The following is a 26,686-nucleotide window of genomic DNA, read 5'->3' as shown; positions in this document are numbered from 1 at the left end:
GACAAGTCATGTGATGAAGAGCTCAACAGTTTTCCTACTGCTAAAACACTTTGGTTTAGAGAATCCGATCTAAATAAATCCCCTATTTTAAGGAAGACATACATATATTGGGGGTGATTAAAATGATGCTCCTTTCCTTGAATTATAGCCTACAGGAAGAGCTGGGGAGGCGGTAGAGATTTAAAAGCAGCAGCAAGTCCTATAAGCAGACGGAGTAACTGGAATAAACCATCCACCGGGGTATGAGTGAGCATAAAGCTGGTACGTCTGCTTGAACTAGGTCCCTGTAGTTACCACATTCATGCAAATCCAGAAACAGATGCAGCTGAAAATAAAACTTTAATAGGAAGACTGTGTTTACATCAATTAGAAAACTGAAATACAAAGATACATTCTGATAATAAACTGCATGAGTATCAGTGAACTGAAGAACTCTCACAATGTGAAAAGAAGCTGGCCACTAAAGGTAGTATAGTGATAATGATCGTCGTAAATCCTTGAGTTTATCCACTGACGCAAAAACACAACATCTCCAACCTCTAATAACAAAGTGACACCATGAGCAGGATTAACAGACCCTGAAGTCTGACGTTCATGGGAAATTAAAACATGGTCTCCATTCTTGACCAGCACAGCACCAGTACCATATGAAGGATGTCCATTTCCATGAAGGTAGAACTCAAAGTGGTAGGCTGCTCTCACCGGAGCTGTGAAAAAGCCTGTGGAACACAAAATTGATTTCTTTATCTGCCTTTTTTTTTTAAATTGTCCATCAGTGAAATGTAGATTTTTTTTCCCCCATTTTATCACCCAGTGCTCCTACCTAAGTCCGTCCTGGGCATTGCTCCCTCTACCAACCCTGGGAGAGCCTCTACTAGGGGTGTAACGATACACTAATCTCACGATACGGTACGATACACGATATTGAGGTCACAATAATGATACGATACGATACGATATTATAGCAGTATTTTTTTAACAACCTTGCATGAGGAACAAATGACTGGAAAAAATTGTCCTTTATTTGAAAGATACAAAATACAAAACAATGCTGTGCGTTTGCCCTATTGTTACAGTTTGTAATGCTTTATAACTGTTTAAGTTTTAAAGAGAAAGCCAGGCCAACCATTTTCCACAAACTGAACTAAAAGTAAATGTCAGGTTTGCATTATGCATCTTCAGTTTCTTACAAGTACAAATATTTTGCCACAAACTGAATAGTTTCTCTAATTTTTTTGATTTGACTTTTTTCTTTTTCAGAAATTTAACAACTAAAATGAAATAAATAAATAAAAGTAAATCAATACATACAATTTTACATCATAAAAAAGATTGATTCATGCTCACCTTATACGTGTAAGAGGAGATTTATTTTTGTTAAGAAGGTTATTTTGGTAATTCAGGGTTCATTATTTAATAAATATATTCTTTATATTCTAATGTAAATCAGGGACTATAATGACACTAGTCAGTTTATCTGTAGTGATTAGTCTGTTTTAGATTGGGCGGAGTGATACGCCACAGTACGGCACTAGGTGCTCTTTTGATGTTCTAAAATCCTACACTGTTGAGGGACATTAAAGTACACTGGAACTCAGCAGAAGTTGTCCCCGTGTTTATCCTACTCACGACCCGAAAAAGGTTTAATTTAATAAGGTAAGGCTTAACTCTACACCAGCCTTACATGAGTAAAAGTTCAGAGCTCAAAACCCTGCAAGGGTCGAGGCGCGGTCGGCACCAATACGCTGCGCGTACTAGTCAACACAATAAATTAATATTAATAATCCAATATCGCGATACAGTTTGTCACCTCCACGACACATATCGTGACGTTTTTGTATCGCGAAATTTCGTGGCATGATATATTGTCACACTAGTCTCTACCAACCCTGGGAGACCATCTACCAACCCTGCAGAGCCTCTACCAACCCTGGGAGAGCCCAAACCAACCCTGGGAGAGCCTATTCCAACCCTGGGAAAGCATCTACCAACCCTGGGAGAGCCTATACCAACCCTGGGAGAGCATCTACCAACCCTGGAAGAGCATCTACCAACCCTGGGAGTGCATCTATCAACCCTGGGAGAGCCTATACCAACCCTGGGAGAGCATCTACCAACCCTGGGAGAGCCTATACCAACCCTGGAAGAGCATCTACCAACCCTGGGAGAGCCTCTCCCAACCCTGGGAGAGCCTCTACCAACCCTGGGAGTGCATCTACCAACCCTGGGATAGCCTCTACCAACCCTGGGAGAGCCTCTACCAACCCTGGGAGAGCCTCTACCAATCCTGGGATAGCCTCTACCAACCCTGGGAGAGCCGATACCAACCCTGGGAGAGCTTCTACCAACCCTGGGAGAGCCTATACCAACCCTGGGAGAGCCTATACCAACCCTGGGAGAGCATCTACCAACCCTGGAAGAGCATCTACCAACCCTGGGAGAGCCTCTACCAACCCTGGGAGAGCCTCTACGAACCCTGGGAGAGCATCTACCAACCCTGGGAGAGCCTATACCAACCCTGGGAGAGCCTCTACCAACCCTGGGAGAGCCCAAACCAACCCTGGGAGAGCCTCTACCAACCCTGGGAGAGCCTCTACCAACCCTGGGAGAGCATCTTCCAAACCTGGGAGAGCATCTACCAACCCTGGGAGAGCCTCTACCAACCCTGGGAGAGCCTCTACCAACCCTGGGAGAGCATCTACCAACCCTGGGAGAGCATCTACCAACCCTGGGAGAGCCTATACCAACCCTGGGAGAGCATCTACCAATCCTGGGAGAGCCTCTACCAACCCTGGGAGAGCCTCTACCAACCCTGGGAGAGCCTCTACCAACCCTGGGAGAGCCTCTACCAACCCTGGGAGAGCATCTTCCAAACCTGGGAGTGCATCTACCAACCCTGGGAGAGCATCTACCAACCCTGGGAGAGCCTATACCAACCCTGGGAGAGCATCTACCAACCCTGGGAGAGCCTCTACCAACCCTGGGAGAGCATCTACCACCCCTGGGAGAGCATCTACCAACCCTGGGAGAGCATCTACCAACCCTGGGAGAGCCTCTACCAACCCTGGGAGAGCCTCTACCAACCCTGGCAGAGCCTATACCAATCCTGGGAGAGCATCTACCAACCCTGGGAGAGCATCTACCAACCCTGTGAGAGCCCAAACCAACCCTGGGAGAGCCTCTACCAACCCTGGCAGAGCCTATACCAACCCTGGGAGAGCCCAAACCAACCTTGGGAGAGCCTCTACCAACCCTGGGAGAGCCTATACCAACCCTGGGAGAGCATCTACCAACCCTGGGAGAGCCTATACCAACCCTGGGAGAGCCCAAACCAACCCTGGGAGAGCATCTTCCAACCCTGGGAGAGCATCTACCAACCCTGGGAGAGCCTCTACCAACCCTGGGAGAGCCTCTACCAACCCTGGGAGAGCATCTACCAACCCTGGGAGAGCCTCTACCAACCCTGGGAGAGCATCTACCAACCCTGGGAGAGCCTCTACCAACCCTAGGAGAGCCTTTACCAACCCTGGGAGAGCCTCTACCAACCCTAGGAGAGCCTATACCAACCCTGGGAGAGCATCTACCAACCCTGGAAGAGCCTCTACCAACCCTGGGAGAGCCTCTACCAACCCTGGGGAAGCATCTACCAACCCTGGGAGAGCCTCTACCAACCCTGGGAGAGCATCTACCAACCCTGGGAGAGCCTATACCAACCCTGGGAGAGCCTCTACCAACCCTGGGAGAGCCTATACCAACCCTGGAAGAGCCTATACCAACCCTGGGAGAGCCTCTACCAACCCTGGGAGAGCATCTACCAACCCTGGAAGAGCCTATACCAACCCTGGGAGAGCCTCTACCAACCCTGGGAGAGCCTCTACCAACCCTGGCAGAGCCTCTACCAACCCTGGGAGAGCCTCTACCAACCCTGGGAGAGCATCTACCAACCCTGGGAGAGCATCTACCAACCCTGGGAGAGCATCTACCAACCCTGGGAGAGCCTCTACCAACCCTGGGAGAGCCTCTACCAACCCTGGCAGAGCCTCTACCAACCCTGGGAGAGCATCTACCAACCCTGGGAGAGCCTCTACCAACCCTAGAGCCATCTACCAATAAACAAATGAAATGAAATAAAATCGTTCTGCTCACGTTTCATGAATAAGACCCAATGTATAATATGACCCCAATCTGGAGTCTAAAGTTCTCTTTACCTCCAACTCATGACCAGTTGGGTTAGGTTTAAAAGATACATGGCTAGGGTCAGAAATTTTTTTTAGTATTTATGAATCGGGGTTCCCATATTGTGATGTCAATATCTACCTAAAAAAGGAAAAAAGTTACAATGTCGCTATTTATAAATGAATTGTGACACTCATAGATGTGGAAGAACAAACCCTTTACACATTTTTTTGTGAGAGTGAGCATGATGTAATAGTTCATCTGTAAATGTGAGTACCTGTGTTTGGGTTATAGGCATTTCCAACATTTGTAACAACGTTTCTGAAGATCAGGTTGGTGTGTGCGTTAAATGGTCCAATAGTTTCTGAGCCAGAAACGACCAAAGATGCTGAGAAAGCCACCCGTTTCACTGAGAGAGAAACACAAATGTTACATTACAGTGAACGATGTTCAAGTTGTATCAGTCCTGATCTAATTCTGGAAATTACAAACCTTCTCCTTCTCTTGTCAGAGTGTTCACATGGTTTTCTGTTGTGTTTGCTCTGGCTTTAATGGTGAGCAGTTCAGCTGCCTGCTCTAAAACATCAAAAACAACATCAGAATTAACAGTTTGCAAAATTGATGAATGAAAATCAGTGGTTCAAAGCAGTTAGTTTATTGTCCTGAAAGAAAAATATGATATAATATATATTATTTATATTATATAATATTATATTATATATAACCACTTTTTAGTGCGCTCATGGTGCTAATATGTAATTTAAATACTACTTGTGTCACTGTTTTGTGTCACAGGTGTGTACCGATTTTCGTGCATGTACGTCAAACCGTATTGTGGGGCTTGAGGCACAAAGTTTTCTAGGGGGCGCTGTTGAGCCATTTTGCCACGCCCATGAATGCAAACCATTAAATTTTTTACGCCAGGCCTGGCTTGGGTGCAAAATTTGGTGACTTTTTGGGCACGTTTAGGGGGGCAAAAAGGCCTTCCTTTTGTCAGAAGAAAGAAAAAGAAAGAAAAAAGAAAGAAAGAAAAAAAACTCATACAAATACAATAGGGCCTTCGCACTGAAGGTGCTCGGGCCCTAATAAGGTAATTAATAAAAAAAGTGTGGGTCAAACAGCTTTTATCATGGACTGAAAACTATCAATACATGTAAATCAAATTTGAATTTTTGTTTAGTAAAACAAAACAAGGTTTTCGTGCCTTCATTGTATCACATCAAGTTTAGATACTGGAAGGATCACAGACAGGGGAATACGAGAGTCAGCAGTGAATCTCTTATTCTTGACTCTAGACTTTAATCGGCCTGTTCTGTATTTATGGTCACCAAAGGAGAGATTCAGTGTTAGAAAGGGCATTGTAGTCACAGGAAATCCTTTTTTGGTTGAAACACTCAGTTGTTACTGTTCTAATAAATGTTTAGTTTGAAGACCTGGATTTTGTTTCATTATAAGATACATTAAAGTCTTTCTAAATATTTTTGACAAGGGTGTGTGGCGGACCTAAATGCAGCAAATGGAGCTGGAGTGGATGTGACAATTTTAATCAAATCTGATTTTCAGAATATTTGGTCTCAAAAATATGTCATTACATTTGCACTTAAAATAAAGGAAACACCTTGGTACTGTGGCTTCAGTTTAGTTAGTTAGTTAGTTAGTTAGCTAGTTAGTTAGTTAGTTAGTTAGTTAGTTAGTTAGTTAGTTAGTTAGTTAGTTAGTTAGTTAGTTAGTTAGTTAGTTAGTTAGTTAGTTAGTTAGTTAGTTAGTTAGTTAGTTAGTTAGTTAGTTAGTTAGTTAGTTAGTTAGTTAGTTAATTTGTCTTTTGTCTCATAATACAAAAACAACAGTACCATGACACATCAACAAACACTTAACATTTACACGCAAAACATATTAGTGGCAAAAAGCAGGAACAACAAGGGCGTGTACATAAAAGACAGGTTTATCTACTGAGACGTCCCTCATTCAGAGCCTTAATGGCGTTGGGAATGAATGAGTTTTTACATAAGTTCCAGTTATCCTTTGGCAACTGTACCGTCTACCTGAGGGAAGTCATTTAAACTCTAAAGCTGCAGAGTGGGTGAGTAGATCATTTACTATCCTAGCAGCTTTTTTCCCAATCACTTCCTTATAAATGCCACTTAAGTTTCTCTGTGTCTTCCATATTATTTTTGAGGCTAGATTCACTATTCTTTGTAGCTTGCATCTATTTTTTGTGGTAAGGTTGCCGTACCACATTGCCATGTTAAAGGTTAAGATTCCCTCTATGAGGTTCTTATAGACCAAGGGTCGGCAACCCGCGGCTCTAGAGCCACATGCGGCTCTTTAGCGCCGCCCTGGTGGCTCCTGGAACTTATTTTTTTCTCCTCTTTTTCTTCCTTTTTTCTTTTTTTTTCCTTTTTTCCTTTTTTTATTTCTTTTTCCTTTCCTTTTCAATCTCAACATTTTTACTTTTTTCTCGGCATTTCGACTTTTTTCACGAAGTTTTGTCTATTTCCTCGACATTTCGACTTTTTTCTCGACATTTTGACTTTTTTCTCGACATTTTGACTTTTTTCTCGACATTTTGACTTTTTTCTCAACATTTCGACTTTTTTCTCGACATTTTGACTTTTTTCTCGACATTTTGACTTTTTTCTCGACATTTTGACTTTTCTCTCGACATTTCGACTTTTTTCTCAAGATTCTACTTCAACATTAATCTTGACATTTTGACTTTTTTTTCGAAGTGCATAATGAAAAAAAAAATCTTCCCCCAGTTCTAACTAATATAGAAACATGCAGCATGTGTTGTCTTCATTCTAAGGCTGATACAAGACTTTTCATTTTTTGCGGCTCCAGGCATATTTGTTTTTTGTGTTTTTGGCTCTTTCAACATTTTGGGTTGCCGACCCCTGTTATAGACAGTCTCCATAATCTGCTTGCTGCTTGCTTTGTGGAACTCAACTGTTTCAGTTCTGTCAGCTTAGCTGCCTGCTCTAAAACATCAGTGTTATTTGAGTCACTACTAAATATACAGCACAGCAATTCTGGAAATTACAAACCTTCTCCTTCTCTTGTCAGAGTGTTCACATGGTTTTCTGTTGTGTTTGCTCTGGCTTTAATGGTGAGCAGTTCAGCTGCCTGTTCTGCCAGTTTAGCTGCCTGTTCTGCCAGTTTAGCCGCCTGTTCTGCCAGCTTAGCTGCCTGCTCTAAAACATCCAAAACAACATCAGAATTAACAGTTTGACAAATTGATGAATGAAAATCAGTGGTTCAAAGCAGTTAGTTTATTGTAATGAAAGAAAAAAAAATTATTAATGCATGTGAATTTAATTATCAATATAACCACTTATTAGTGCGCTCATGGTGCTAATATGTAAATTAAATACTACTTGTGTCACTGCTAGATATCCAGCGTGTACCTTGGTACTGTTGCTTCAGTGACTCCAGTTGATTCACCTTAGCTGATTGTGCTGTAATACACACACACACACACCGACACACACACACACACACACACACACACACACACACACACACACCGACACACACACACACACACACACACACACACACACACACACACACACCGACACACACACACACACACACACACACACACACACACACACACACACACACACACACACACACACACACACACACACACACACACACACGTACGTTTTTCAAGTACTTTTGGAAAAATTCTGAAATCCATAGATGCTGGAAGGATGCTGTTCTTTCTTTTTCACATGACTGTACCTTGGTACTGCTGCTCCAATTCTCTGGTCTTTATTGCTTGTTCTAAAACACCAGGGATGAACAGAGATGATTAAATCCTAACCTTCTTTAACAGCATAATTTCATTGGTTCAAATCAGTCATTCCTTATATTAGTATTAGTGTTAGTAAGTCACAGAATCATACCTGTATTATCACGCTGCAAGTATCTCATCTCAACCTTCAGTCCAGCCAACACGCCGCTCATCTCCCTCAGCACTGCATGGAGATCCTGCGTACACGTTGGTTGTTGCTCAGAGACATTTCCTGCTTCTCCTCCTGTCACCTCAGTTTGTCTTAAATTTACTCCAAGTTCATTGTCAGACTCAAAGGCTTGAATCTGAGCTGAAGAGAGAGAGCAGATCAGCAGCAACAATGGAAGAAACATGGTTATGACTGTTGTCAGAGTGTGTAAACCTGTCCTTAAATAGTATTTCATTCTGTAAATAATCAACCACAATATGATAAATTATTACCTTATTTTATTTCCTTTCTGACAAAATGGGGCCGATGATAAGAATTGTCAGTTTGGACTTGTTGTGAATTCTGTTGAAACAAAATTAAATGAAAGTCATAAATGTCTACAGTATCTTGCCTCCTTTTCAAAGGTGGAACATTTGTTGCTTCTTTATCTTGAATAATAAAATGATTAAGTTTGCCATGGTGTGTCCCTGTTTCCTTCTCCTGGCTTTTATTTCTCCAATCCCCCAGTCTGATTGTTTTCTGAAGTTCTTCCTGGTGCAGCTTGTCCTGACTGAATTCAGGTCAGGCAATTGGGTCAAAGCAAGAACCACAACTAGATAGTGGAAAATAGGGAATTTTTAATTTCTCCATCCATCCATGCATCCATCGCCAGCCGCTTATCAGTTCCCGGGTCGTGGGGGCAGCAGCCTCAGCAGGGATGCCCAGAATTCCTTCACCCCAGACACTTCCTCAAGCTCTTCCTCCATCTCTTCCTCCATCTCTTCCGCGGGGAGTCCGAGGCGTTCCCAGGCCAACCGAGAGACATAGTCTCTCCAGCGTGTCCTGGGTGTTCCCCGGGGTCTCCTCCCGGAGGGACAAGCCTGGAACACCTCCCTAGGGAGGAGGGACATGCCTGGAACACCTCCCAAGGGAGGTGGAGACATGCCTGGAACACCTCCCTAGGGAGGAGGGACATGCCTGGAACACCTCCCTAGGGAGGAGGGACATGCCTGGAACACCTCCCTAGGGAGGAGGGACATGCCTTGAACACCTCCCTAGGGAGGAGGGACATGCCTGGAACACCTCCCTAAGGAGGCGTCCAGGAGGATCCGGTACAGATGTCCAAGCCACCTCAGCTGACTCCTCTCAATGTGAAGGAGCAGCGGCTCGACTCCGAGCTCCTCCCGGGTGACCGAACTCCTCACCCTATCTCTAAGGGAGCGTCCAGCCACCCTGCGGAGGAAACTCATCTCTAAGGGAGCGTCCAGCCACCCTGCAGAGGAAACTCATCTCGGCCGCTTGTATCCGCGATCTTGTCCTTTCGGTCACTACCCAAAGTTCATGACCATAGGTGAGGGTAGGGGCGTAGATTGACCGGTAAATCGAGAGCTTCTCCTTTCATCTCAGCTCCTTCTTCACCACGACGGTCCGGTACACCGACCGCATACCTGCGGACGCTGCACCGATACATCTGTCAATCTCCCGCTCCATCGTTCCCTCACTCGTGAACAAGACCCCGAGATACTTGAACTCCTCCACCTGAGGCAGGACTTCTCCACCCACCCGGAGAAGGAACACCACCCTTTCCCGATGGAGAACCATGGCCTCGGTCTTGGAGGTGCTGATTCTCATCCCTGCCGCGTCGCACTCGGCGTCAAACCGCCCCAGCACATGCTGAAGGTCCCGGTCCGATGAAGCCAACAGGACAACATCATCTACAAAAAGCAGAGATGAAATCCTGTGGTTCCCAAACCGGAACCCCTTTGGCCCCTGGCTGCGCCTAGAAATCCTGTCCATAAAAATTATGAACAGAACCGGTGACAAAGGGCAGCCCTGCCGGAGTCCAACATGCACCGGGAACAAGTCTGATCTACTGCCGGCAATGCGAACCAAACTCCTGCTTCGATCATACAGAGACCGGACAGCCCTTTATAGAGGGCCCCGGACTCCATAATCACTGAGCACCCCCCACAGAATGGCACGAGGGACACGGTCAAATGCCTTCCATTTGACCATTGACTAAATATGAAGGTTTAAATCCTTTATCTAATCAAAGAAAGGGAGTCCAAGGCACTCTTCTTGTGGAAAATATAAAAAGCCTTTATTGAAACATGGCTAATTAATATAAAAACATGGGAGCAGAGACCCACGCGTTTCGGTGCAAGCCTTCTTCAGGGTTTAAATCCTTTTTCAAAGAAATAAATGAGCATCAAGAAGTTCCAGTTTCTGTTGCCTTTTCATGTGTCATATCATACTGTAGGTGACACATGAAAAACATAGGAGACTAACGTGTAAAAGCTTTATGTAACCAGAAATACCTAAACAATGACAACTATGTAAATAGATGTGGGTTTGGGATTTTTCAATTAGATAATAATAACAGCTACAACAACAATAATAACAACTCCCAAATCAACTTGTAAACAAAAACATTAGACTACATTTAAGTCATTACATGTAGTAAATGCAGGAGTGTCTGGACAATGATTTTTTTGTTTGTTTGTTTTTTTATTTAAATACATCAAAATGGATTTGAAAAAAAATTAATCAATTAATTAATGGAAGTAATCAGGGTTTACTGCCATTAAAGCCATTGGCTGTCTAAACTAAACAAGTTACTTTTTCCATAGATGTCAGTAATTTATCTGATGTTGTCTGCTGCCATCTAGCGACCACTAGGCAGTACTACACTTGACTAAAACTGTAAACTCTGAATCTTGTTTCCACGAGATGGAAGAGTTGACTGCAAAAACGTAGCTCGACAGTCACAGGCTCTTAATAGCCCAGTACCCACTGATGGGACGTCAGCAGCACACAGCAGACATCCATGTAGGCAGGTGGAAGAAGCAACGGGATGACGGGGGATGGGGGGGGGGGGGCCGGGACCGCAGGCCAGAACGCAGCTCCCGAGGCTCCGGCCTGCAAACATGCACAAAAAAGAGAAAAAAGGGGGGCCAGCACAAGGAACTACAGGAGCGATGGACAAAACGATAGCTATGACACATTTATAAAAATGGAAATGGAGAAGAGAGGAAGGGAAAGGGAGAGGAGAAGAAGGGTGAGAGGCACCGCCCAGCGGATCATGTCGGTGCCTATTACGTACTCCGTTTACTAGGGATCACAGAATAGGTAAATGATAGGCAGGTTTTGCAAGTAAAAATATGTTTTAATTTGACCAATGGTTCTTTTGTTCAAGTTGAAATGTACAAGTGATTATTTGCAACAGCATGGAAAACAGTTTACAAATTATACCCAAGAACTAAAGTTTATATAAAGAAAATAACTCCAACGTAAACCAAAGAAATAAGCATAAAGAACTGGACCCTAACCTTAAAATAATAAATCCACTAACTAAACCTAACCTTTAACCAAAACAAGATTACAATAATATTAACTATACTAAACTAACTACTCTAAACCAATCCTCACAAATTAGGCTTTTACATATAACTCAGGCGTTGGAGCCATCTAATGTTTACTTTACTGCTTCCATTACTTTCACAAGTTATTCAACCAGTAACAAGATTTAGCAGGGCCACAAACTGCTTGGGCAGATAGGCTGAGGGAAACCAAACATTTGGCCCCAAAGCTCTCACAACAAGGCAGACAGAACGGACAGCACGTCTTCACACATGGGTGGTGTGAGACGACTGACAAAGAGCACTGCTCCAGCAGCAGTTTTGTAGGGGAGAAGTTTCCTCTGGTTGGCTCCGGTGGAGCTGGACGTCGCTCTCCATCAGACCTGCAGCAGCTCCAACTCCTCCCGCACCAGTGGACCTGAGCTGACAGGTGAATTAGAAGTGGCCACCTCCAACAGGGAATATACTCGTTCAACTAAACCTCTGTACCCCAGTACCAGTTATTCATAAATAGTAGATAGACAAAAATAGTAAATAGAAATAGTAAATAGTAAATATTAGATAAAAATAGTAAATAGTAATCTAGAAATAGTAAATTTACAGGGATGTAACAGTGCCCCCCTGCAGCATAGGCTTATAGCAGCATATCTACCACCAAGCTATATTTGAGACTAACTATTATAGTCTTGTTCTATAGCTGCAACTATGACTACTGACTCTAACACACTAGAGTTTACACTACCTAGAGATTTACCAACACCAGCTAGAGGTTTACTAAACACTAACTATAGGCTTTACTAAACAGAAAGGTTTTAAGTTTAGTTTTAAAGGTGGAGGTGGTGTCAGCCTCCTTAACCCAGATTGGAAGTTGGTTCCAAAGTAATGGTGCCTGATAGCAGAACGCCCGCCCTCCAAATCTACATTTAGATACTCTAGGAACTACGAGTAAACCTGCACTCCGAGAACGGAGAGCTCTGCCAGGAACATAAGGCATTATCAGGTCTTGTAAATACTGTGGAGCTGAGCCGTTTTGGGCTTTATATGCAAGTAATAAAATTTTAAATTGGATTCTGAATTTTACAGGTAGCCAATGGAGCGACGCTAACACTGGAGAGACGTGGTCTCTCCTGCTGATTCCTGTCAGCACTCGTGCTGCTGCATTCTGGATCAGCTGGAGCCTATTCAGCAAATTACTTGGACATCCTGCTTATAACACATTACAGTACATTTCAAAATGACAACAACTAAGTTTTATTTTATTTATTTATTATTCATGATTTTATCTTTATACACCACCACAATTAATTGAAAAGAACAAACATGTGATCAATCACGTTCAGCTTTCATTAAAAAAAAAATAAAAATCCATCACGCCCCGTTACAGTGTATAGTTCAATCAGACAAGTCATGTGATGAAGAGCTCAACAGTTTTCCTACTGCTAAAACACTTTGTCTTAGAGAATCCAATCTAAATAAATCCCCTATTTTAAGGAAGACATACATATATTGGGGGTGATTAAAATGATGCTCCTTTCCTAGAATTATAGCCTACAGGAAGAGCTGGGGAGGCGGTAGAGATTTAAAAGCAGCAGCAAGTCCTATAAGCAGATGGAGTAACTGGAATAAACCATCCACCGGGGTATGAGTGAGCATAAAGCTGGTACGTCTGCTTGAACTAGGTCCCTGTAGTTACCACATTCATGCAAATCCAGAAACAGATGCAGCTGAACATAAAACTTTAATAGCAAGACTGTGTTTACATCATTTAGAAAACGGAAATACAAAGATACATTCTGATAATAAACTGCATGAGTATTAGTGAACTGAAGAACTCTCACAATGTGAAAAGAAGCTGGCCACTAAAGGTAGTATGGCGATTAGAATCGTCGTAAATCCTTGAGTTTACCCACTGACGCAAAAAAACAACATCTCCAACCTCTAATAACAAAGTGACACCATTAGCAGGATTAACAGAAAATGAAGTCTGATGTTCATGGGCAATAACAACATGTTCTCCATTCTTGACCAGCGCAGCACCAGTACCATGTGAAGGATGTCCGTATCCATAAATGTAGAACTCAAAGTGGTAGGCTGCTCTCACCGGGGCTGTGAAAAAGCCTGTGAAACACAACATTGACTTCTTTATCTGTCTATCTTTTTTTTAAATTGTCCATCAGTGAAAATTGAGATTTTTTTCCCCATTTTATCACCCAGTGCTCCTACCTAAGTCAGTCCTGGGCATTGCTCCCGCTACCAACCCTGGGAGAGCCTCTACTAGGGGTGTAACGATACACTAATCTCACGATACGGTACGGTACACGATATTGAGGTCACGATAACGATACGATATTATAGCAGTATTTTTTTAACAACCTTGAATGAGGAACATATGACTGGAAAAAAGGTTATTTTGGTAATTCAGGGTTCATTATTTTGTAAATATATTCTTTATATTCTGATGTAAATCAGGGACTATAATGACACTAGTCAGTTTATCTGTAGTGATTAGTCTGTTTTAGATTGGGCGGAGTGATACGCCACAGTACGGCACTAGGTGCTGTGTTGATGTTCTAAAATCCTACACTGTTGAGGGACATTAAAGTACACTGAAACTCAGCAGAAGATGTCCCCGTGTTTATCCTACTCACGACACGAAAAAGGTTTAATTTAATAAGGTAAGGTTTAACTCTACACCAGACTTATATAAGTAAAAGTTCAGAGCTGAAAACCCTGCAAGAGTCCCGTGATCGGGACCAAAACGGTATTAGTTTGTTCTGAGCGGAGGAAGATTTTCGTCCTTCGCGGGTCGAGGCGCGGTCAGCACCAATACACTGCGCGTTACTATTCAACACAATATGGGCTATTAATATTAATAATCCAATATCGCAATACAGTTTGTCACCTCCACGACACATATCGTGACGTTTTTGTATCACGAAATTACGTGGCATGATATATTGTTACACTAGTCTCTACCAACCCTGGGAGAGCATCTACCAACCGACGTTGTTCTTCAAATCTATGATCCTCTCTCATATGTCCTATGGCCTGACTACTTGTTCTCAGACCAACCAATGCGTGCATGGGGGTATGTGTGTGTGTATGGGTGTAGGTGGATGTGTTTGTGAGTGGCTGTGTGAGTGTAGGAAGCTGTGTGTGGGTGGGTAGATGAGGATTCTCTTACAAAGGATTAGTAGCATATATATGTAGGATAGTTAGGCTATATGCTGGAATAATTATAGCAGTAGAGATGTGTGTGCAGATAGGCCTAGATAAGCAAAGCTAGCTCTTATATTATGTGTGTAATTTTGTATGTTTTTAATGTTTGTATTGTGTATGTTTTTAATGTTTGTAAGGGCATGTCAAGTATGTGTACTTTTCTAACTCCTTTCTTTTAATTGTGATGTGAGCCCTGTTAGGGACGAGTGTTGCAAATTAGCATTCGCTATAAACGCTATGATACAGGCATCAGATCAGCCATTCATGTCTGTCTATGTTTTCTGTATCTGTCCCTTCCAAATAAACAAATGAAATTAAATAAAATCGTTCTGCTCACGTTTCATGAATAAGACCCAATGTATAATATGACCCCAATCTGGAGTCTAAAGTTCTCTTTACCTCCTACTCATGACCAGTTGGGTTAGGTTTAAAAGATACATAGCTAGGGTCAGAAAAAAATATTCATGATTTTAGTATTTATGGATCGGGGTTCCCATAATGTGATGTCAACATCTACTTAAAAAGGAAAAAAGTTACCATGTTGCTATTTATACATTTCTAAATTAGTTGTGACACTCATAGATGTGGACAAACAAACCCTTTACACATTTTCTTGTGAGAGTGAGCAGGATGTAATATTTCATCTGTAAATGTGAGTACCTGTGTTTGGGTTATAGGCATTTCCAACATTTGTAACAACGTTTCTGAAGATCAGGTTGGTGTGTGCGTTAAATGGTCCAATAGTTTCTACACCAGAAGTGATCAAAGATGCTGAGAAAGCCACTCGTTTCACTGAGAGAGAAACACAAGTGTTACATTACAGTGAACGATGTTCAAGTTGTATCAGTCCTGATCTAATTCTGGAAATTACAAACCTTCTCCTTCTCTTGTCAGAGTGTTCACATGGTTTTCTGTTGTGTTTGCTCTGGCTTTAATGGTGAGCAGTTCAGCTGCCTGTTCTGCCAGCTTAGCTGCCTGTTCTAAAACATCAAAAACAACATCAGTTTGCAAAATTGATGAATGAAAATCAGCTGCAGCAGTTAGTTTATTGTCCTGAAAGAAAAAAAAAATGTAATGCATGTGAATTTAATTATTATATATAACCACCTTTTAGTGCCCTGATGGTGCTAATATGTAAATTAAATACTACTTGTGTCACTGCTAGATATCCAGCGTGTACCTTGGTACTGTTGCTTCAGCTCCGTCTTTTGTGACTCCAGTTGATTAACCTTAGCTGATTGTGCTGTAATACACACACACACACACACACACACACACACACACACACAAGCACACAGTAATTCTGCAGTATAAAAACTAACTGCACCCCATTATTCCATACCTTGCAATAAGAGCAATAACTTTCATAAGTCTTTCAAATATTTTTGGAAAAATTCTGAAATCCATAGATGCTGGAAGGATGCTGTTCTTTCTTTTTCACATGACTGTACCTTGGTACTGCTGCTCCAATTCTCTGGTCTTTATTGCTTGTTCTAAAACACCAGGGATGAAAAGAGATGATTAAATCCTAACCTTCTTTAACAGCATAATTTCATTAGTTCAAGTCAGTCATTCCTTATATTAGTGTTAGTGTTAGTAAGTCACACAGAATCATACCTGTATTATCACGCTGCAAGTATCTAATCTCAACCTTCAGTCCAGCCAACACGCCGCTCATCTCCCTCAGCACTGCATGGAGATCCTGCGTACACGTTGGTTGTTGCTCAGAGACATTTCCTGCTTCTCCTCCTGTCACCTCAGTTTGTCTTAAATTTACTCCAAGTTCATTGTCAGACTCGAAGGCTTGAATCTGAGCTGCAGAGAGAGAGCAGATCAGCAGCAACAATGGAAGAAACATGGTTATGACTGTTGTCAGAGTGTGTAAACCCATCCTTATGTGGCAGGTTGGGTGTTGCTCTGCCCCACCCCCTCCCACTCAATCGGCATCACCTGTGCTTGATTGTTCATTTGGCATCACCTGTTAAGTACTGCACTCCTGCAGGTCGCATCCTCTCTCTGGCATTTACCTGGAAAGGACCTGTGTCGGCTTGCTCCAGTTGTTTGGCATGCTCTGTTAGCTTGGTCTTGGCATGATTAGAGTGTGGTCGTTTACAAGTGTTGGCCGTGTCAGTTGGGTTGCAGCTGGAGGAGGTGTGGTGTCCCCTGTCTCTGCTGTTTTGCAGACTGGGACTGGATCTAGAGTGTTAAAGCTCTCTTTATCGCTGTGGAATCTGCAGAAGTTTTCTCTCCTCCTGCGCTCCTAGGATCCACTGCACAGCTTATTGCTGGCCATCCAAGTCAAACCTCCGCGGCCTCCAGCCTTGGTGCAGCCGCTCCGTCTTCGCTTCGTCTTCACTCGTGTCTTCTACGCCATTGTTTTTAATTCTGGTTGCGGCTCTCCACGCACCATAAGACTGAAGCCCCACCGCAATTGTTGTGTTTCTTTGTTTGTTGGTTTATTTCTTTTTGTTTGTTTTTGGTTAATTATTTGCTTTCCGGTTCCTCCTTGGGCCAGCTGTTTAAAGCAATTTTCTTTGTTTGTTTATTTATTTTCTTTTTTTGAGTCACATCTGGTTATGTTTAGTTTTTGGTTACATTTTTGATTTCGTTATTTAGCTATGGGTTGCCACCCATAGCTGAGTTACTATTTAAGTCGTTCTGTTTACCTTAAAACAATTAATTTGTATTCTTTCTGTTGGTCTGCATGTGGGTGTGAATGTTGTGAGAGTGTTTTAGAATAGGCAATTTTAAATATTTGTATAATCCAACCCTTGAGTGTCACTTCCCCTAATTTTGTTTCTTTTCCCCCTGGACAGGAGCTGGGTAGTGCGTGGCAGACTCCCTGGTGGTGGTCCCCATCTCACATCCCTTAAGTTGCTGTGGCACGTGGTGGTTTGGTTTGTAGTGTTGTGTGTTTTAAGTTTCTTTAATCTGTCCGCCTCCCTGAGTTTGGCCCTGCTCCCCCTTTTTTTTGTTTACTGGGGTTTTAGCAGACACTCGGGTTGAAAAGAACATGTTCATTTTAAACTATTGTTAAATAAAAGTAATTTATATATCTTTGGAAGTCCGTCTCATGTACTCTTTTAACTTAGTGTAACGAATCTGTGTGACCTCATAGTAGACCGAGTCGAGTTTATTTCCTGGGGTGCAATTCCCCAGGTGGCGTTGTTGGACAACTTCCCCTTCTGCACTACGTCTCGCCACAAATTGGCGTTGTTGGCAGGATACACTGTTAGAGGACAGAGACGTGACTTCCATTTTTCTGTTTGTTAGGGTGAAATTGTTTTTTTTTGTCCCCTCCTTTTTTTGTTTCTGTTGGCTTACGTTAGTAGTTTTGGTGTGTGTGTGTGGAGGCAGCAGTGAAGACGGAGCGGCAGCATCTTTCTCTTTTTTTTTTTTTCTGCCAGTGGTAACACAGGTCTCCATTTTGAAAGTAGTGGGTGTGGTCTCCGCAGTTTGCCATGGAGGAGGAACTTCAGGAGCTTAGGGAGCTGGTGGCACAGCTTAAAGCAGACAATGAGCAGCTGTCTCGAGCGAGGGATGCTTCTCAGGCCAGTTCCAGCAGAACGGATCCCGCTTCTGTCACTTCAGGTGCTCCTCCAGTTGCAAGTACTAGCGCCACGGCCACTGAACGGTTGGTTGTTATACCTAGAGATCGCAGGTGTCCCATGTTTAACGGCAGAACGGGTATAGGCATAGTTGAGTGGAAGGAAGAAGTACAGGCATGTACACGGGCACGCCACTTCTCTGTTCGTGATCGGGCCTTTTTCATTCTTGACCATCTAGAAGGGGAAGCCAGAGAGGAGATCAAATATCGGCCCCGTGTGGAGAGGGAAGACCCAGACAAGGTTTTAGCTATCTTGACTGAGCTTTTTGGCTGTGTTCAGTCATACGTAACCCTGCAGCAATCTTTCTTCTCTCGAAAGCAGCAGGAGGGGGAGACGCTGTTGGAGTTCTCCCTGGCTCTGATGGCCCTGATGGAGCGTGTCAGACATTCTGCACCAGATGATTTGCCAAATGCTGAAATTCTTCTTCGCGACCAGTTCGTAGAGCATGTGCTAGATGGTGCCCTTCGCAGGGAATTGAAGCAGTACGTTCGCCGCCATCCCACTGCTTCTTTGCTTGAGACACGTGGAGAGGCCATTAGATGGGAGAGGGAAGGGTCTCCAAGGGACGCTAGGGAACGTAGCCACTCTCTTCCTTCGGCCTATGGTCTTCAGTATGGGGTCCAGGGTAGCTCTCGCCCCGCCCCACTTGTCTCGCCCCATGATTCAGAGTTGAGTGAAGTGAAGATGCTCTTGAAGCGTCAGCAGGAACAGCTTGACCAGTTGACTCGGACCATGGCTTCGTTTCAGGCTCGTCCCTTTCCAGCACGGCCTCCTCGCAACGGTCCTGTGATCTGCCGACGGTGTCAACAGCCAGGTCACTATGCCAGCGATTGTGATGGGGAGCGGGTCCCCCCCCATCCCCGTACTGGTTCTGCCACTGGTCGGTCTCTTACTGTGGCTGGGTCCTCGCGCTTTGCACCCCAGTCGGAAAACTGAAGCCCGCTGAGCTGAGGAGCCAAAGCTCAGATGGGGAGGTTGGAGGCTCGCAACAAGACCTCATCGGTCGAATAATGGCGCCCTGCCCACATATCGATGTTCTGATGGGTGGGACCACTGTCTCGTGCTTGTTGGACAGCGGGTCCATGGTGTCCACGATTCCTGAAAGTTTCTTTGTTGAACATTTTGCACCATGGGGCCAAGAGCGCCTTCAGTCTTGTAATTGGCTACAGCTACGAGCAGCCAACGGTCTTTGTATTCCTTACATTGGCTATTTAGAGCTGGATGTCACTTTGTGTGGGAAGGTGGTCCCTGGTTGTGGGGTCTTAGTGGTAAAAGACCCTCCCGGTGCTGCATCTGTTGCCCCTGGGATTTTGGGGAGCAACATCATCCGTCGATGTTATCGGGAACTCTTCGAGGTGTACGGTCCTGCTCTTTTCGATGCTCCCTCAGTGGTTCAAGCTCCAGTGCCTGTCCTTGAAGCTTTACAACGGTGCCATCAGGCCACCACAGAACCCCAGAGGAACCTCAAGGGTTTCGCCAGGGTCCGCGGTAGATGGGCGGTACGCATACCTGGTGGGGTAATGAAGCTTGTGGCCACCACTTGTCCAGAACAGCTGGCTGGTCAGGCTGTGCTGTTTGAACCAACAGAGTCCCGCCTACCTGCAGGGTTATTGTTGTCTCCTTGCCTTGTCCAAGTCATTCGTGGTACAGCTTATGTCCCAGTGGTCAATGTGGGAACAACTGATGTCCGCCTTCACCCACGTACTGGTCTTGGTTCCCTGAGTAGGGCCCAGGTTGTCAGCTTACCTGCTGGTGTGACTGAGGTGAAGCCCACTATAGCCTCAATCTCATCGCAGGCAGCTTCTGGTGTGGCACCGGGCGGCGTCCAAGCCATGGACCTGTCTGCTTTGACAGAACAAGAACAGATGGGTGTACATGCTTTGTTGCAGAGGTATCAGTCAGTTTTCTCGAACCATGAAGGCGACTTGGGTTGTACTAACCTCATTTCGCACGAAATCCCCTTGCTTGACGAGGTTCCAGTGAGACAGCGGTACCGAAGAATCCCCCCCTCGGAGTATGAGGAGGTGAAGGCTCACATTGATCAGTTGCTCAAAGCCAAAGTGATCCGGGAAAGCAACAGCCCCTTTGCTTCTCCCATTGTCCTTGTCCGTAAAAAGGATCGTAGTCTCCGCATGTGCGTTGACTACCGCCTACTTAATAGAAAAACACGGAAGGACGCATTCCCTCTACCTCGCATTGAGGAGAGCCTTGATTCACTTGCCGGAGCTTGCTGGTTTACCACTCTTGACTTGGCGAGTGGCTATAATCAGGTCCCTGTTGCTGAGCAAGACAAGCCGAAGACCGCCTTTTGTACACCTTTCGGGCTCTTTGAATGGAACAGGATGCCATTTGGCTTGTGCAATGCGCCAAGCACCTTTCAAAGGCTCATGCAGAGGATGTTTGGAGATCAACAGTGCCAGTCCCTGCTCTTGTACTTAGATGATATTGTTGTCTTTTCTTCTTCTGTTTCACAACACTTGCAGCGACTGGAAGTGGTCCTCAGTCGGCTGCAGAGAGAGGGTTTGAAGGTGAAACTTGAGAAATGTGCCTTTTTTCAAAAAGAGGTTCGCTACCTGGGGCATATCATCTCCAATCAAGGAGTTTCCACAGACCCTGCCAAGATTGAGGCTGTGGCGAAATGGCAGCGGCCCCGCCATGTGTCAGAGCTGCGCTCGTTCTTGGGGTTCGCTAGCTATTACAGGCGGTTTGTGGAGGGGTTCGCTAAGCTGGCGGGCCCTTTGCATCAGTTGGTGGCAAAACTTGCAGGTACCAAGTCAAAGCGAGGATCTGGGCAGGATCTGAGCTCTGCATGGACACCCCAGTGCGAGCAAAGTTTTGAAGCCTTAAAGGCAAAGTTGGTTTCAGCCCCAGTGTTGGCTTATGCCGATTTTTCACGTCCATTCATTTTGGAAACTGATGCAAGTTACAGTGGCCTTGGCGCCGTCCTTTCACAGGAGACTGATGATGGTATTCGACCGGTTGCTTACGCAAGTAGAGGGCTTCGACCCACAGAACGCAACATGGAAAATTACAGTTCGATGAAGCTGGAGTTCCTTGCACTTAAATGGGCAATGGGAGAAAAGTTCCGGGAGTATTTGTTGGGGCACAAATGTGTGGTTTTCACAGACAACAATCCGTTGAGCTACCTCAATTCAGCTAAGTTGGGAGCCACAGAGCAGAGGTGGGCCTCCCAACTTGCTGTCTTTGATTTTGAAATCAGGTATCGCTCCGGACGCATCAACAGGAATGCTGATGCGCTCTCCCGCCAGTATTTATCAGGGTCTAGCTTGGCTGAACATGTCTTACCGGGCACTTCAGTTCCATCATTCTTTCAGCCAGCTGCAGTCTCCGCCCCAGTGGTACCTGCTGCCCAGGCGATGGTGTCTGTCTTCCGGAGTCATTCTCCAGCGGACCTTCGTTCTTTGCAAGAGATGGATCCTCTGTTGTGTGATCACGTTCTGCCCTTTTGGAAGAGGCGGGCTAAGCCTACTTGTGAAGAGAGGAAACAACTTCCCGCTTCTGCTTTGACGATCCTAAAACAGTGGGACCGCTTGGTCGAACAGGAGGGCGTGCTGTACCGCCGGACCTTCCGTTCGGACGGAGGTGAAGAATGCTTCCAGCTTGTTTTACCTGCTGTCCTTAAAAAGGAGATCCTTACCCAGTTGCACCAAGACCATGGCCATCAGGGTATTGAGCGTACCACGGAATTGGTGCGGCAACGTTGTTACTGGCCGGGGATGTCCGCTGACATCAAACAGTGGGTCCAGACATGTGAGCGTTGCCAAGTCGCTAAGGATTCAGGGTCAGTGCCCCATAGTTTTATGGGCCACGTTCTGGCGTCTCGGCCGAACGAGATTGTCGCCATCGACTTCACGTTGTTGGAACCTTCACGGAACGGGTTGGAAAATGTCTTGGTAATGACCGATGTGTTCAGTAAATACACAGTGGCAATTCCAACACGAGATCAGCAGGCAGCGACTGTGGCTCGAGTCCTGCTGACCGAATGGTTTTTTCGGTTTGGTGTGCCAAATCGCATTCATTCCGATCAGGGTCGGAACTTTGAGAGTTCCCTGATCCAACAACTGTGCCGCTTGTACAAGGTTGATAAATCACGAACCACTCCCTACCATCCGGCCGGCAACGGGCAGTGTGAACGTTTTAACAGAACTCTCCATGACCTCTTGCGGACTCTACCAGTCTCCCGGAAGCGGGATTGGGTTTCTTGTCTCCCACAAGTATTGTTTTGTTATAACACTACGCCACATCAAAGTACAGGAGAGTCTCCTTTCTTTTTGATGTTCGGTCGGGAACCTAGGCTCCCTGTGGACTTCCTTTTGGGCCGAGTTCAGGATGCTGAGCCAGGGGAAGTACAGGACTGGATGACCGAACATCAGGCGAGGCTCAAGGTTGCATTTGAGAATGCTCGTGGTAGGCTGTTGGCGGCTGCAGGTCGACGAAAAGAGCGACACGACCAGCATGTTCGAGAGGCTCCTTTGCAGGTGGGCCAGCACGTCTACCTCCGAGATCTTGGTGTTAGGGGTCGACACAAGCTTCATGACAAATGGAGCTCCGTCCCCTACCAGGTGCTGAAAGCCCCACCCAGAGATGGGGCAGTTTACACCATTGCCCCTGTGGAAGAGTTGCATAGGGCTCGGCAGGTGCACCGAGACATGCTGAAGCCCCTGGTCGTGTCTGGTACCCATCTTCCTAGGGCGCCGCTTCCACCAGCTTTGGCAGCGCCTGCAGCCTCCCCAGGTTCACCTGAAGGTGGTGAACTATGGTTTTTGGTCCGTGACACTGTTTCACCCTCTGCCACCGAGGCGCCAGCCCATCCCTGTCATACAGGGCCAGCTGTGATGACATCAAGTATTGAGCCTAATCCTGGCACCACTGCAGAACCAGAACATCTTCGCTCTGTGTCCCTTCCCTCTACTGGTCAGTCCAGTCTTCCTCAGTCAGTCTTGCGCCGAACCGGCCGTTCCACCGCCGGTCAACACCCCAATGTTCATCGCCTTCCCCAGTCTGTTGGCACTAGGGGTAACGCAGTGCCTGAACCTTCACAGCCAGTGGTAAATTCGCAGTCTGTTCTGTTTAGGCCTTGGTCCTAGTTTGGTGTAGTCCGTCGTCGGGGCGACGACGCAGAAAGCGGGGGTGGAATGTGGCAGGTTGGGTGTTGCTCTGCCCCACCCCCTCCCACTCAATCGGCATCACCTGTGCTTGATTGTTCATTTGGCATCACCTGTTAAGTACTGCACTCCTGCAGGTCGCATCCTCTCTCTGGCATTTACCTGGAAAGGACCTGTGTCGGCTTGCTCCAGTTGTTTGGCATGCTCTGTTAGCTTGGTCTTGGCATGATTAGAGTGTGGTCGTTTACAAGTGTTGGCCGTGTCAGTTGGGTTGCAGCTGGAGGAGGTGTGGTGTCCCCTGTCTCTGCTGTTTTGCAGACTGGGACTGGATCTAGAGTGTTAAAGCTCTCTTTATCGCTGTGGAATCTGCAGAAGTTTTCTCTCCTCCTGCGCTCCTAGGATCCACTGCACAGCTTATTGCTGGCCATCCAAGTCAAACCTCCGCGGCCTCCAGCCTTGGTGCAGCCGCTCCGTCTTCGCTTCGTCTTCACTCGTGTCTTCTACGCCATTGTTTTTAATTCTGGTTGCGGCTCTCCACGCACCATAAGACTGAAGCCCCACCGCAATTGTTGTGTTTCTTTGTTTGTTGGTTTATTTCTTTTTGTTTGTTTTTGGTTAATTATTTGCTTTCCGGTTCCTCCTTGGGCCAGCTGTTTAAAGCAATTTTCTTTGTTTGTTTATTTATTTTCTTTTTTTGAGTCACATCTGGTTATGTTTAGTTTTTGGTTACATTTTTGATTTCGTTATTTAGCTATGGGTTGCCACCCATAGCTGAGTTACTATTTAAGTCGTTCTGTTTACCTTAAAACAATTAATTTGTATTCTTTCTGTTGGTCTGCATGTGGGTGTGAATGTTGTGAGAGTGTTTTAGAATAGGCAATTTTAAATATTTGTATAATCCAACCCTTGAGTGTCACTTCCCCTAATTTTGTTTCTTTTCCCCCTGGACAGGAGCTGGGTAGTGCGTGGCAGACTCCCTGGTGGTGGTCCCCATCTCACATCCCTTAAGTTGCTGTGGCACGTGGTGGTTTGGTTTGTAGTGTTGTGTGTTTTAAGTTTCTTTAATCTGTCCGCCTCCCTGAGTTTGGCCCTGCTCCCCCTTTTTTTTGTTTACTGGGGTTTTAGCAGACACTCGGGTTGAAAAGAACATGTTCATTTTAAACTATTGTTAAATAAAAGTAATTTATATATCTTTGGAAGTCCGTCTCATGTACTCTTTTAACTTAGTGTAACGAATCTGTGTGACCTCATAGTAGACCGAGTCGAGTTTATTTCCTGGGGTGCAATTCCCCAGGTGGCGTTGTTGGACAACTTCCCCTTCTGCACTACGTCTCGCCACACTTAAATAGTATTTCATTCTGTAAATAATCAACCACAATATGATCAATTATTACCTTATTTTATTTCCTTTCTGACAAAATGGGGCAGATGATAAGAATTGTCAGTTTGGACTTGTTGTGAATTCTGTTGAAACAAAATTAAATGAAAGTCATAAATGTCTACAGTATCTTGCCTCCTTTTCAAAGGTGGAACATTTGTTGCTTCTTTATCTTGAATAATAAAATGATTAAGTTTGCCATCGTGTGTCTCTGTTTTCTTCTCCTGGCTTTTATTTCTCCAATCCCCCAGTCTGATTGTTTTCTGAAATGCTTCCTGGTGCAGCTTGTCCTGACTGAATTCAGGTCAGGCAATTGGGTCAAAGCAAGAACCACAACTAGATAGTGGAAAATAGGGAATTTTTCATTTCTCCATCCATCCATCCATCCATCGTCCGCCGCTTATCCGTTCCCGGGTCGTGGGGGCAGCAGCCTCAGCAGGGATGTCCAGACTTCCTTCAGCTTTTCTGAGGGGAGTCCGAGGAGTTCCCAGGCCAACCGAGAGACATAGTCTCTCCAGCGTGTCCTGGGTCTTCCCCGGGGTCTCCTCCCAGTGGGACATGCCTGGAACACCTCCCTAGGGAGGTGTTCCAGGCATGTCCCTAGGGAGGTGTTCCAGGAGGATCCGGTACAGATGTCCAAGCCACCTCAGCTGACTCCTCTCAATGTGAAGGAGCAGCGGCTCGACTCCGAGCTCCTCCCGGGTGACCGAACTCCTCACCCTATCTCTAAGGGAGTGTCCAGCCACCCTGCGGAGGAAACTCCTCTCTAAGGGAGGAAACTCATCTCTAAGGGAGCGTCCAGCCACCCTGCGGAGGAAACTCATCTCGGCCGCTTGTATCCGCGATCTTGTCCTTTCGGTCACTACCCAAAGTTCATGACCATAGGGGAGGGTAGGTGCGTAGATTGACCGGTAAATCGAGAGCTTCGCCTTTCGACTTTCGAGCTCCCTCTTCACCACGACGGTCCGGTACGTCGACCGCATAACTGCGGACGCTGCACCGATCCGTCTGTCAATCTCACGCTCCATCGTTCCCTCACTCGTGAACAAGACCCCGAGATACTTGAACTCCTCCACCTGAGGCAGGACTTCTCCACCCACCCGGAGAAGGCATGCCACCCTTTCCCGATGGAGAACCATGGCCTCGGTCTTGGAGGTGCTGATTCTCATCCCTGCCACGTCGCACTCGGCCGCAAACCGCCCCAGCACATGCTGAAGGTCCCGGTCCGATGAAGCCAACAGGACAACATCATCTGCAAAAAGCAGAGATGAAATCCTGTGGTTCCCAAACCGGATCCCCTCCGGCCCCTGGCTACGCCTAGAAACCCTGTCCATAAAAATTATGAACAGGACCGCTGACAAAGGGCAGCCCTGCCGGAGTCCAACATGCACCAGGAACAAGTCTGATCTACTGCCGGCAATGTGAACCAGACTCCTGCTCCGATCATACAGAGACCGGACAGCCCTTAATAGAGGGCCCCGGACTCCATACTCACTGAGCACCCACAGAATGGCACGAGGGACACGGTCAAATGCCTTCCATTTGACCATTGACTAAATATAAAGGTTTAAATCCTTTATCTAATCAAAGAAAGGGAGTCCAAGGCACTCTTCTTGTGGAAAAATATAAAAAGCCTTTATTGAAACATGGCTAATTAATATAAAAACATGGGAGCAGAGACCCACGCGTTTCGGTGCAAGCCTTCTTCAGGGTTTAAATCCTTTTTCAAAGAAATAAATGAGCATCAAGAAGTTCCAGTATCTGTTGCCTTTTCATGTGTCATATCATACTGTAGGTGACACATGAAAAACATAGGAGTCTTTCAATTAGATAATTATAACAGCTACAACAATAATAACAACTCCCAAATCAA

The 26,686-nt window shown here is 45.4% G+C and overlaps 2 protein-coding genes across 2 annotated transcripts in view; both read right to left on the bottom strand.

Moving 5' to 3' along the window:
* Nucleotides 1–322: 322 nt before the first annotated feature.
* LOC133457507 (complement C1q-like protein 2) lies at nt 323–8,327 on the bottom strand. Its single transcript, XM_061736852.1, has 7 exons — nt 8,088–8,327; nt 7,924–7,965; nt 7,581–7,631; nt 7,221–7,367; nt 4,669–4,752; nt 4,454–4,585; nt 323–719 (listed from the first exon to the last, which is right to left on the bottom strand). Exons 1-7 carry the CDS (start codon nt 8,146–8,148, stop codon nt 436–438), a joined length of 801 nt encoding a protein of 266 aa, XP_061592836.1. The 5' UTR covers nt 8,149–8,327; the 3' UTR covers nt 323–435.
* A 4,432-nt stretch (nt 8,328–12,759) lies between these two features.
* Nucleotides 12,760–26,686, bottom strand: part of LOC133457506 (uncharacterized) — a 24,086-nt gene continuing 10,159 nt past the window's right edge. Inside the window, exons 4-6 of the mRNA XM_061736851.1 lie at nt 15,577–15,681; nt 15,362–15,493; nt 12,760–13,600 (exon numbers count right to left, since the gene is read on the bottom strand). Coding sequence (XP_061592835.1) covers nt 13,317–13,600; nt 15,362–15,493; nt 15,577–15,681 — 521 coding nt within the window. The 3' untranslated portion in view covers nt 12,760–13,316. The remainder of the gene's footprint in view (nt 13,601–15,361; nt 15,494–15,576; nt 15,682–26,686) is intronic.

This window comes from Cololabis saira, chromosome 12 (assembly GCF_033807715.1).
Source record: "Cololabis saira isolate AMF1-May2022 chromosome 12, fColSai1.1, whole genome shotgun sequence".
NCBI lineage: Eukaryota > Metazoa > Chordata > Actinopteri > Beloniformes > Belonidae > Cololabis > Cololabis saira.
Note: the sequence above shows the minus strand (reverse complement) of the source record. Positions and strands in the feature narration are given on the sequence as shown.